The sequence below is a fragment of the Etheostoma spectabile genome, chromosome 9, assembly GCF_008692095.1.
Source record: "Etheostoma spectabile isolate EspeVRDwgs_2016 chromosome 9, UIUC_Espe_1.0, whole genome shotgun sequence".
In the NCBI taxonomy this organism is placed as follows: Eukaryota; Metazoa; Chordata; class Actinopteri; order Perciformes; family Percidae; genus Etheostoma; species Etheostoma spectabile.
The window spans coordinates 25,008,161-25,021,253 of record NC_045741.1 but is presented as its reverse complement, the minus strand read 5'-3'; the positions used below and the strand labels follow the sequence as shown (position 1 = coordinate 25,021,253).

General features: G+C 45.2%; 1 protein-coding gene across 2 annotated transcripts in view; it reads left to right on the top strand.

The window, feature by feature from the left end:
- The window catches only part of amotl2a (angiomotin like 2a), a 13,303-nt gene continuing 210 nt past the window's right edge, over window positions 1-13,093 (top strand). The window contains exons 1-11 of one of the 2 annotated variants that reach the window (XM_032526248.1): window positions 1-6; window positions 4,975-5,563; window positions 6,037-6,187; window positions 6,678-6,822; window positions 6,922-7,014; window positions 9,343-9,638; window positions 10,160-10,350; window positions 10,455-10,556; window positions 10,648-10,808; window positions 11,124-11,303; window positions 11,526-13,093. The exon at window positions 11,526-13,093 is cut by the window's right edge and continues 210 nt beyond it. In XM_032526248.1, coding sequence (XP_032382139.1) covers window positions 5,052-5,563; window positions 6,037-6,187; window positions 6,678-6,822; window positions 6,922-7,014; window positions 9,343-9,638; window positions 10,160-10,350; window positions 10,455-10,556; window positions 10,648-10,808; window positions 11,124-11,303; window positions 11,526-11,611 — 1,917 coding nt within the window. In that variant the 5' untranslated portion in view covers window positions 1-6; window positions 4,975-5,051 and the 3' untranslated portion in view covers window positions 11,612-13,093. Of the gene's footprint in view, window positions 7-3,843; window positions 4,071-4,793; window positions 5,564-6,036; window positions 6,188-6,677; window positions 6,823-6,921; window positions 7,015-9,342; window positions 9,639-10,159; window positions 10,351-10,454; window positions 10,557-10,647; window positions 10,809-11,123; window positions 11,304-11,525 lie in introns of those variants that run through there. The other variant, XM_032526247.1, reaches the window with a different exon arrangement.

The following is a 13,093-nucleotide window of genomic DNA, read 5'->3' as shown; positions in this document are numbered from 1 at the left end:
GCAGCAGTTGCGGTTGTATTTAGTCTCTACAGAGCCCCAGAGACACCGGCTACCAGCGCAGTTGCTGGTTGTATTTAGTCTCTACAGAGCTCCAGGACACCGGCTACCAGCAGCAGTTGTGGTGATTTAGTCTCACAGAGTCCAGGACACCGGCTACCAGCAACAGTTGCTGGTGATTAGTCTCTACAGAGCCCAGGACACCGGCTACCAGCAACAGTTGCTGGTTGTAGGTTTAGTCTCTACAGAGCTCAGGACACCGGCTACCAGCAGCGTGCTGGGTATTTAGTCTCTACAGAGCTCCAGGACACCGGTACCAGCAGCAGTTGCTGGTTGTTATTTGTCTCCTACAGAGCTCCAGGCCACGGCTACCAGCAACGTTGCTGGTTGTATTAGTCTCTACAGAGCTCCAGGACACCGGCTACCAGCAGCAGTTGCTGGTTGTATTTAGTCTTTCTACAGAGCTCCAGGACACCCGGCTACCAGCAGCAGTTGCTGGTTGTATTTAGTCTCTACAGAGCTCCAGGACACGGCTACCAGCAGCAGTTGCTGGTTGTATTTAGTCCTACAGAGCCCAGACACGGCTCAGCAGCAGTTGCTGGTTGTAGTGTTTAGTCTCTACAGAGCTCCAGGACACCGGCTACCAGCAGCAGTTGCTGGTTGTATTTAGTCTCTACAGAGCTCCAGGACAGGTACCAGCAGCAGTTGCTGGTTGTATTAGTCTCTAAAGAGTCCCAGGACACCGGCTACCAGAAACAGTTGCTGGTTGTATTGTCTCTACAGAGTCCCAGGACACCGGATACCAGCAACAGTTGCTGGTTGATTTAGTCTCTACGAGCTCCAGGACACCGGCTACCAGCACAGTTGCTGGTTGTATTTAGTCTCTACAGAGCTCCAGGACACCCGCTAGCCGCAGTTGCTGGTTGTATTTAGTCTATACAGAGCTCCAGGACACGGCTACCAGCAAAGTTGTGGTTGATTAGTCTCTACAGAGCTCCAGGACACCGGCTACCAGCAGCAGTTGTGGTGTATTTAGTCTCTACAGAGCTCAGGCACCGGCTACCAGCAGCAGGTGCGGTGTATTAGTCTCTACAGAGTCCAGGACACCGGTACCAGCAGCAGTTGCTGGTTGTATTTAGTCTCTACAGAGCTCCAGGACACCGGCTACCAGCAGCAGTTGCTGGTTGTATTAGTCTCACAGAGCTCCAGGACACCGCTACCAAGCAGCAGTTTGCTGGTTGTATTTAGTTCTCTGCAGAGCTTCCAGGAACCGGTACCGCAGCAGGCAGTTTGCGTTTGTATTAGTCTCTACAGAGCTCCAGGACACCAGCTACCAGCAGCAGTTGCGGTTGTATTTAGTCTCTACAGAGCTCCAGGAAACCAGTACCAGCAGCAGTTGCTGGTGGTATTTAGTCTCTACAGAGCTCCAGGACACCAGCTACCAGCAGCAGTTGTTTAGCTGCCAACACGTGACTGTGAGCCGGCTGGCGATGCTCCTTTCAGGGGGCATGGTAGTGGAGTTTACCAGAAAAAGTGAGTGTCATGCCACAGTTGAGTTTAGGCACTCAAAACGCTAGTTTGAGTGCCCAGTGCCTGGGTCTGACCGAGGTTTCTGCCTAAAAGGAGGTTTTTCCTCGCCACTGTCGCACTGTTGCTGCTCTGGAGGAAACTACTGGAACTGTTGGGTCCTTGTAAATTCTGGAGTGTGGTCTATCTGTAAAGTGTCTTGAGATAACTCTTGTTCTGAATTGATACTATAAATAAAATTGAATTGAAAATTGAAATAGTTAAGTTTAGGAAAAAAGATTGTAGTTTAGATTAAAACACTCCTAAAGAATAGGCGTTTCCTGGGTGAAGGTACTTTGTTTTTGCTGCAAAGTGAACTATGGCATGTTTTGGTATATTGTGCACGATCAAAAAACATCCCACTGTCTTTGTGTCTAACTTTCTGCAAGAAAGCAATATGCAAAAGGACCAACTATTCCATTAAGAGACAAATAATTTCCAGCAAAAAGAGTAGTAATAAATTTCACTATAATCCCATGCACAATGACAGAATGTCCATGGTTGTGGGTATGGGTTTCATCCACTTTCTGTGATAAAACCTCTAAAAGGAACAATCCTATCAGATGGGACAACATTTTAAGAAATGGAACTCGGGTCTACTTTGTGTCAGTTTAGGTGTACTAGTATGATTGCAGACCAAACCAACCTTAACTGACAGTTCACTTGTGTGAAAAAAAATTAAAAATATCCACTTCAAATTATATATATGGGGGGTATGTAAATTCATCTGACAGTGCTGTGGGGGTACCTCAGACCAGAAAGGTTGGAAAACCACTGCAGAACACTGTAATCCTGATGAAATGCTACATATTGCAACAACACAATGTTCACAATGCTCTTCCTTATCTTGTCAACCCAGATGAATCATGAAATGGCAAAACCGGTAGATTCTTATCTGTTGCTGATGTAATCAGCATTCTTTACCAACTGCTGACTTCAACTGCCATGCAAATCTCCAGGTGTACGTTTGTCTGTGAGTGTTGGAGATAAAGGAACCTGCAGCTTTTCTGTTGACAGATTACACGGCCTGAACAAGTGGAGACTTGTTTACCCCCAACAACCTCAACCACCATTAGGATGAACCTTTTCATCCAAAAATAAAGTCTCCAATCAATGCCATTACTATCCAATACTGGCACCCAACCCCCACTGCCAGCTGATCCCATGGTCTCCATCTACATACATGTGTGTGTGTGTGTGTGTGTGTGTGTGTGTGAGAAAGAAGCATATAGCTGGTGCTGGTGGTGGAGGGGAGACCAGCAGATGGCAGGGCTGCCCCCGTCATGTCTGCTCTTTGGGGGAGAACAATGCATCTCTCAGAGCTCTTATTAAAGGATGGGAAGGGGATTTCAGTCCATGGACAGCTGGCAGGCAGCGTGCCTCGCACCCGCCCCTCTCCCTCCGTGTCCACACACAGACACACACTCTGCAATTAACTGGCACGGGCCATGGCTTAAATATTTACCAGGCACATGCAATCAAAAGGCTGTTTGAGAAATAATGAGTAATCTGTGTCTCAATTATATGAAAGCACTTTTTTCATCACTGCCTAACTGTAGTAGTTGTAATACAACGCCGTCTATGTAGTCTACATCACATAAAGCAGCAAAATGCACCATGCAATACAATTCAGCTTTAATCAACACAAATTATAATGAGGTCTCGGTTCAATAATCTTTTTTATCATTTTTAGTGCCGATTATCAGTCAGTTATCCGATGAGTCAACCTACAGAACATTGATCACCAACAATTTTTGAAAATCTTTTTTTTTTCATCAAGTGATCTTTCTGGACATTTATCAAGCAGAAATATCAGCAAGTTTTCAGCTTCTCAAATATATGCTGTTTTTCTTTCCAAACCCAAATGACTGCAGGGGCTCCGTTACCATTTTACTACATGTCTCTGGGAGAGATTGACACTGTGTAGACAACAGCATTTCCCACTGCTCTTGTATTAATTTATTCTTAAACACGGAAATCCTTATTTATTAGACGTTTTACTTTTCTATTTCAATAAAACTTTATGACAGTAAGTTAGTAATGATTACACAATCTTTTCTTTTTCTGTCTTTGTTAATCTCCTGCAGCCCTTACAATACCAGGGACTCCATCTTCAGGAACTTCAAATTCCTCCAACTACAACACAACAACACAGCTCTTTTACATGATACAAGCAGCCAGCTGAGACAGTGTGCTGCTGCCCCCCCACTCCTCCTCCTTCCCCCTTTCTCCTCCCACTGCCCCCCTCCCCCGCCTTCCTGCTCCCCCCTGTGTTCTGCTTTTGATCCCACAGGGACTTGGAGCCTTTACATTCCAGTCATTCCAGCCGCAGAACAATCGGCCCTCAGTTATTTATTGGTCGGCTCGCTCGGCTCGGCTCGGCTCAGTCTGCTGCTGCCCGTCGGCGTGCACGCACACGTATGGAAGGAGCTCGCGGAAAGTTGTGGACCTTATTGATTTTAGCGCAGTATTCAGTGGCATTTCCCATGTGATGAGACTATAATTCGGTAAGTTTCCGTCGGTTTTCTCTGGTGCCTGAGGACTACAAGTCCCGTCGGAATGGATGCTGTGCATGGCGCTGTATTGATGCTGGATTGGTGGAATAATATGTGACTTTTCACGTTTTGTTTCAAGCTGAGTCCTGGTGGAAAAGTCCCATATATGTATTTATATTATAGTGAAGAGTGACCACATTTACTAAACTGGATCCTGATTTCTAAAGATAGACAAACATTGGACATTTAATAAATCACAAAGTTTGTGTTCAATTGAAAGCCTCTCAGTAGGATTTTATAGCATCAATTCCCACAATGCTTTTAGAGAAGAGTTTTTTACGGTACAGCAGCTTTCCTGTAGGCTCATAGTTTTGTGGCATTGCCTACATCATTATATATTTTATGTCACATTTGGGAAACCAGTCTATTTTTGTTTGTGTAGGTCCGTGGGATGTCTGGGATGTTTATAGTAACTGTATTAGTATTTTGCTTCTGTCTGTCTGGAGAAAGTTATGCTTTTAAGTGTGTGGGCAATAAAACTGGATCTGCACTGACATCACTGGCAGGGGTATTTCCAGCTCATGCACTTGAATGTTGGCTTCTGCTTGTGGCTCCCAGCTGAGATACTACCATTCAAAATGATTGTGATGGACAATGGAGTTGGAGGAACACTAAAAGAATACTGCTGATGAGATACAAATGCCCAATGTGATCAATATTATTTTTTTCCTTCAGATTTGTGATTCGTGAAGTACCCCAAACTGCCAGCACCTTTCCCCCGTACGGACTGAAATGAGAACCGCTGAAGGCTCTTCTGGAACGGTCCTGCACCGTCTCATCCAAGAACAGCTTCGCTACGGGAACCTGACGGACACTCGCACACTTCTGGCTATCCAGCAGCAGGCCCTGCGTGGAGGCAGCGGCGGTGGGGGCACAGGCAGTCCTCGCTCCTCTCTAGAGAGCCTGACTCAGGAAGAGTCCCAGTTCATCCAGATGTCAACACGACAGGAGCCTCAAGGCCAGGAGCACCAGGGGGACTGCCTGCACTCTGAGAGCCAGGTGTGCCACCTGTACCAGCTCCATGGAGAAGAGCTGCCCACCTATGAGGAGGCAAAGGCCCACTCCCAGTACCGGATCTCCCAGAAGGAGCAGCAAGGGCCCAACATGCACATAATTGGGAGTCACAGTGAGGGACAGTGGGATCTGAAAAGGGAGCATACTCGCTCCCTCAGTGACAGGCTCATGCAGCTTTCTCTGGAGAGGAACGGCCCTAGAGACACGGCCCTGGCTATGAGCCCCTCCCACAGCTACCCACAGCTGTATAATAATATGACAAATGCTGTGGCACCTAACAGGCAAGCGGCCCAACAGCATGCCGACCAGCGGGGGCCGCCCCCAGACTATCCTCTGTTTGCCAGACTTCCTGGGTACATGCTCAGCCACTCCCAGGATCACGGACAGTTCTACAGAGACCCTCCTCCCCCCCTCTACTCACAGCATCACAGGTAATCACAAAAGATAGAAGACACTAGTATCATTGTTGAGTAATTATTTTCTTAATTAATCAATTAGTTGTTTGGTCTATACAACGTCAGTTTATGGTAAAATAATGTTGATCAATGTTCCCCAAAGCCCAAGATGATGTCCTCAAATGTCTTGTCTTGTCCACAACTTAAAGATATTCAGTTTACTGAAATATAGGAGCAAAGTGAAGAAACTAGGAAATATTAGGAAGCTGGAATTTTTCTTTAAAATATGACTATGTTATCAAAATAGTTGGTGATTAATTCAATAGACTTAACTAATCAACAAATCTATCAATCTTTGCAGCTCTAAAGGACACTATGGATTTGTGATTTAGATTTCAGATCAAATGCGGCCAAGTAAACGGCTTCAGACACTCCTTTCATTCAGTATTTCCAAGGCCCTGTGGTTTTCACCAGTGTTGTAATGGATTACTCATGTCTCTCCTTGGCAGGTATGTGTCTGCTCAGTCCCAGGTGGCTCACAACAGCATCCCTGCAGCCTCCAGCGATAACTCTGCTCAGAACAACGTGTTGATGCGGGAGAATGAGCGGCTCAGGAAGGAGCTGGAGGTCTACGTCGAGAAGGCTGCCAGGCTTCAGAAGGTGAGAGGAGAATGTGGTGTGATGAACGCATAGTGGGTGTGGAAATCGTAAAACAATACTTCTCCTGTCAGTACATGTCAAGGTTGTCTGGCAGTAAAGGAGAGAAATCCCAGTGGTTGGTTCACTTCATGGAGCAGCAACTTTTCAACAATGTGCTCTACAAGTTAGATGTTGGTAGACTTCTCCTCCTCCCAGCCTCTGGAATGCTTACAACACATCCCGCCCCCTTTGTCTTTCAAACAAGCTGGCATATTGCCATGAAAGGAAATAAATGCCTTGACACCTGGGACCACAAGTGCTCACATAGGAATGTTAATTCCCACTGTTCCATTGCACAAAGTGTTAAAAAGCCATTTGCCTGTAAGTAGTAAAAAAAGCTGCAGCATTTGCTAAAGATGAGTCATTGGTCTCACTGATATTAGCATAAACATCAGTCCAGATAATGAATGGGGATGCCTCTCCCAGAGACTGATCATCATTTTCTTTCCAGTTAGAGTTGGAGATTCAGAGGATATCTGAAGCTTATGAGACTCTGATGAAAGGCTCTGCCAAGAGGGAAACTCTGGAGAAAACCATGAGGAACAAACTAGAGGCCGAGATTAAGAGGATGCATGACTTTAACCGAGACCTGAGAGGTATGTGCTGCTCACTCATCTGTTGGTAATGCACAGCCTGCTTTTAAATGTCCCCCAACGTGTGTAACCGCCATGTTTTGTTTGTTAATCTCTGTGCAGATCAGCTTGACTCAGCAACCAAACAGCGAGCAGCCAAGGAGGCCCAGTGTTCAGACCAGAGGCAGCATGTCTTCGTTAAACTGCTGGAGCAAAGTAAGTCTTTATTCTGACAGAAATGATTAGGAAGACTTCACAGATCCCACTGCCCTGTGAGGCTCTTACCCACGGCAGGGACTCAGTTTGGCAGGGATTGGCTTCCTCCTGCCCTGCTGTTGCCTGGCATGTCGGGACACAAACGGCTCCATCTCTAATGTTAACAGTCGACACTTAGACATAAGCTGTTTTTCATAGCTGTTGTAAATGTGGTCTGGATTCCAGGGATTTTTCAGGCCTCCCCCATACTCAGTTTTGCATCACTGGTGACTTCCCTCCTCAAGGGGAACTAATAAGTCTGGGACTCCAGGGCGCCCAAATCAAGATGACCCCTGGCTTGTTAGGGCATGCCTCATGGTTTAATCATGATTTGCCAGTTGTGAATATTTCTTTACTTTTTTTCTGTTGTGTTCTGTGCAAGGATGTGCTGTCGAGTTTACCCAACTAACCCCTGATCACTCATTTTTTTTAATTGCCAAATACCATTTGGGATTTGATACATTGGTAAAGGTTTTTCTGACAAATACCTTGCTTTTTTACTTTGCTGTATCTACATAATCAGCCATCCTGTTCTGGTATACATTACCCTCCTGGGATGACAATCCTACTTTTCTGGGTATTTTACCCAGCCATGTGTGAGCCATAAGACCAGGAGCTATAAAGTCCTCTGCTTTTCCTGGACATAGTTATCTTAGAACAACAGGAGCAAAGCCACTATACATTATATGTAACATTAAAATAGTGGGATGTGTCATGTTTTGTTTTTTTTGGTTACAGGGACCACTTTAATTAGGTTTCAGGCTGCTTGTTTACTTCACTTCCCTAGAAGCATTCCAGAGCTTTTCCCAGTACAAAGCTATGCCTGTGTGCGTAAGTGGATAAGAGGAAGTCTGCATTCCCTCAACAGGAATGCACTCGTGTTGTGTAATCAACCCTCTTTTATAAAAGTGGCACAACAGATAAACTGGCTTTTCTGTCTTAACATTTTTTAGTAAAACATGGACGAGATTTGAATTAGTAAATTAAATTATTATAATGTTGATTGTAAGTACAGCAAACAGATAGATAGATATATATTTATTAATTCCAATAAAATGGGAAATTATATTCTTACAGCAGCAAAATATCAATCACACAGCCCAGAATATAAATATAAATTAAATACTAGGATACAATATACAATACATACAATATACATGAAATAATAATAGAATAAAATACAAGAACAAATAATTTGAATATATACAAGTTGGGAATACAAATGTAAATGTAAATGTGCTGTATTTATATAGCGCTTTTCCAGTCTTAACAACTGCTCAAAGCACTTTTACATCTACAGGAACATTCACCATTCACACACATTCATACACTGTGGCCGGGGCTGCCGTACAAGGTGCCACCTGCTCATCAGATAAACAATCATACACATTCACACTCCGATGCGCAGCACCGGGGGCAACTCGGGGTTCAGTGTCTTGCCCAAGGACACTTCGACAATGACTGCAGGGGCAGGGATCAAACCACCAACCTTCCGATTGGCAGGCAACCGCTCTACCACTGAGCCACATAAATTCCTTCATGTTGATTTTAGTGGACCTGATGATAAATGGTCTGTCGTTGGATCCCATGCCTTGATGGCTGTGTGTGAATGTCTCTCGTTGGGTCACGTTCCATTCCTCCTTATGCAGCCGCTTGACTGACCATCACTAGTCACTTAATCAGGGTTGGTACACGCTATGCCCTTCTCTAGCATTCACTTGACCTCTTCCACTATGCTGCTTGTCCCAGGACAATCGGATAATAAGTCCCAACCTCATACATTTCAGGATCCTGTCACCTTTACTCTTTGCAAGGGTTTGGCATAGTTTAGATTCAGAAGTGATTGATTCATAGTTTTGACACATAAGATAATTTTTTGGGGCTTTTCCCTGTATTTGATAGTGCCAGTGGATAGACAGGAAAGGTGGGAGAGAGATGGGGGTGACACGCAGCAAAGGGCCCCAGGTCAGACTCGAACCCGGGCCTCTACAAAAGACTCAGCCTACATGGGGCGCATGCTCTACTGGGGGGGCTAGAGGTCGCCCCGGAAAGTTTTGTTTTGATTCTATGGTGATTTACAGCATTGCAAGCGCCTGGAAATACGGTGGCCGCTACGGAAACCAAAACTTGCTTGATGATCGGAACCAAGGATCGGATGTGTAATCAAATCTTTCAAACGATTCAAATAAAAAAACTTTTGAAACAACTTCAAGTTGGAACCGATTCTCGGGGCTTAATCACACTTTACCATCTTTTATTAACCTATTTTCTCCCCTTTCTGTGTCTTAGATGAAGAGCAACAGCGGGAGCGGGAACAGCTGGAGAGACAGATCCAGCACCTGCGCGTCTCCGGGGAGGAGTGCCAACGGAGACGGGAGTTGCTGGAGCAGGCCCTGGCCTCCACCCAGGCCCGCAACCGGCAGCTGGAGGAAGAACTGCAGAGGAAGAGAGCGTACGTAGAGAAGGTAGAGCGGCTGCAGAGCGCGCTGGCTCAGCTGCAGGCGGCGTGCGAGAAGAGGGAGGCGCTGGAGCTGCGGCTGCGCACGCGACTGGAGCAGGAACTGAAAAGCCTCAGGGCACAACAGGTGAGGCCAGGAAGTACACACATCAACTTGTTTCTTTTGTCTGTAACTAAAAAGAATAGTTTAGTATTTTGGAACATGTGCTTATCTGCTTTTTATGTTGAGATTTAAATATGAATATTGATACCACTCTCAGGTCTTTATGCTAAGTATGAAGCTAGAGCTGGGTGTTGATAGCTTGGATCCTGAAAGCTTGGGGAAACAGCCAGCATGGTTTTGTTCAAAAGTGGGGCAAATGATCCTGCCAGCACCTCTACACCGTCTCAAATGTAGACATTACATCTTCTTTGTTTTATTCCATAAAAAAACACTTTGAGGTGCTCGTTCCTTGTCTGTGGACAGAGCCAGGCTAGCAGGCAGTCTTTTAGTCTTTACGCTAAGCTTAGCTAACCAGCAGTGTGCAGATAGTTCTCAACTGACTCTCGCCAAGAAAACCACTAAGCTCATTTCCCAAAATGTCAAACTGTTCATTTAAAAAAAATCGTTTGTGTCCTAATTTTAACACTGGTTGTCTATTATCTCAGTCTCAGAGACAGGCAGCTGATCCCATGACTTCAGGACTGAGCTCCACCTTGCAGCTGCAGCAGCTGAGGGAGAAGGAGGAGCGTATTCTGGCCCTGGAGGCAGACATCACCAAGTGGGAGCAAAAGTACCTGGAGGAGAGCACCATGAGGCAGTTTGCAATGGATGCAGCTGCCACTGCTGCCACACAGAGGTACGACACAACAAGGAGAAATACAGCAAGGAGGAAGAAGTCCTTAAATCAAAATGCATTGAAGTCTATGGATGTGTTTTAACAGTCCTCTATTTACTTCACAGAGATACAACCATCATCAATCATTCACCTCGACATTCACCAAACAACAGTTTTAATGAAGACCTGCCTTTGGCGAGTCATAGACATCAGGAGATGGAGAACAGGTATACAACTTTCTACATCCCTGTTACATTCTAGCCTATGCCTGCTTCTTTTGTTTGGATGTGTGATGGAATGGTGTCTCCATGTGGTTAGGATCCATGCACTTCATGCTCAGCTCCTGGAGAAGGATGCTGTGATCAAAGTCATCCAGCAACGCTCCAGATGGGAGCAGGGCAGGCTGGAGAGACAGGGGCTTCGTCTCGCCAGGTCCGTCCCCTCTATCAACACTGTGACCAGCAACACAGAGTGTAAAGGTGAGTACAAGATGGTTGCCCCCATGCTTCATGCAACACGGAGGAATTTAGAATCTGTAATGACACATGTTATTAAGCGACAACTGGCAGACTGGTCAGGACTGACTGGCAGACTGGTCGGGAGACAACCCATTCGTGTCCCTAAAATGGACAAAACTAAAGTGTTAAAACTGGAATGCATATCATCTCTCAGTCCAGAATAGGCCGATCCAGAATAGTCCTGGGAAGAACTATGCAGGGTAGATGTTCAGTAGTGTGTGAATGTGGATGCAAGCGCATAATTAAGCAGCCTCCTCTCTTTGTCTGCATTTGTAGGAAAGAGTCTCTCAGATGACCAGACAGGTGCTGCTGTGCTGCAACCGCAACCCAGCGTGGGACCCAGGGCCCCGAGCCGAGACTCCAGTACCCAAAGTGACGAGGTCCCGCTGGAGCAAGAGCTCCCAGCAGAGCCTGGAACGCTGATGACATCTGAGACGATGTCAAGAGCTACCACTGGTGGGTTTATTCTGTTGTTAAGCATTTGACAAACAAACTACCGCTCTGTTCCTTTTAACAGGCAGCCGGTCCTGTGATCTTTGTTCTATTTGACCACTGTTTAAAGTGCAACCAGACCCTGGATTAGTACAGAGTAGGGATGTACTGGTGATACTAATAACTGTATTTGCTTTAGCATACCAAGATTGTTTTTCTAATCTGCTAATTTTATCTTCACTGTAGACACCTCGGTGGAGCCAAAGGCGCCACTCAAGACATTCAAGAGCATCAACAACTCAGATGGAGAGGTGGTTGAAATCCTCATTTAAGGGCTCACTACAGCTGAAATGACTGCACAGTGACAGCCAGCGATGACATTTGGCCGAGGTGTTCACCTACACCAACATGCAGAGTCCAAGATGTGGCACAGTTTGGAGAGGAGAGCTGAGCTTTCCTTCTAATGGACAGTTCACAAACGCCTCATGAGTCAGAATTCTCCAAGGTACCTGGACCGTATTCTGCATTGTGATAGGACCTGGGCTGCTGGCTGTGCATATACACTGGTCGTGTTTGTTACTTTTTTACTTATGTATTGTATTTATATTTATAAGTGCTGCTCATTTTGTGATGTTACCTTTTAAGTTTGGGGGAAGAGTAGAACAACGATTACTCACCTTGCTCTTCTCCACTTAAATTATATACAGTTATACTCACTTGCCTGGATTAAGCGCTTCTTTATTTTGTTTGGTTTATTTAAAATTTCCTTTGTCAATCCTATTATCGTGCCCTTTGAATGTAATGAGGATATTTATAATATGAGCATTCTCTTTGTTTTAATGCCATGTTGGGGGATTATTCTGTTTAACAGAAGACTCAAATATAAATCGACAGTTGCTCTCTTTAAAATACATTTGGGACCCTGCTTACAGCTCAGAATAAGATTTAGAAACTTTGAATGCAGAGCCTGCAAAACGTCTGCTGGTTTCCCTCTTCAAAAAGCCTGTGAGGATTGGCAGTGTTTTCACGGGGGGTCTAATTTTCCAGATCCCGGGTTAATGTTCGGGGCCTCAGATGGCGACGGTCCAGCGTTTCGCTCCCCTCCGCTGACACGCTGGAGCTAATCTTCTCACATTCCCTTGCTGAGGGAATGCTCCCGTTAAAGAAAAAGGCTATCTAAAGTCTGACCCCTCGCCCTTGTTAAAATGGCACGCATTCTCCACATGATTCTCTTTCTGGGGCGGGTTATTTCTTCTTAGTCGTGGTAGCTGGTTCTACCACGAGCATAAAAATGGTCAACTATAATTGGCCTGCATATGCTACTCTATTTGTTGTCCCCATCACGGTGTTATATTCAGCTGTTTTCTCCACTGCTTAAGTATCTCACATTTCTAAGTGGACTATGTCCTTAACATTGAATCTTCTATTTATTTCTCCCTGCATAGTGTAGGATTACTGAGCACTGCTGAATGTAGACTCCTGTTTTCCAGGACTGTGTGTGGTATTTAACTGGAATGTGCACAACTTTGTTAGATTGGTTCTACTCCTTTAGAGGGGAATGCCCCGAAGCTAATATCTTATCCTTCAGTTTTGAATTCCTGCATCGTCAGGTTCCACCTTGACAACATCATCAACAGGAGTAGCGTTTGATGTCTCACAAATTGCATGAATTCTCACATTTGACTGGTTTTCCACCACATCATATTTCCTCTCACAATGCGCTTGCTGGTCAATGCAGTGTGTCAGTTTGAGTTAATACCTACTTCACTTTTTTTTGGAATGTGTTTACATGAATGACTATTTTTTAATATATA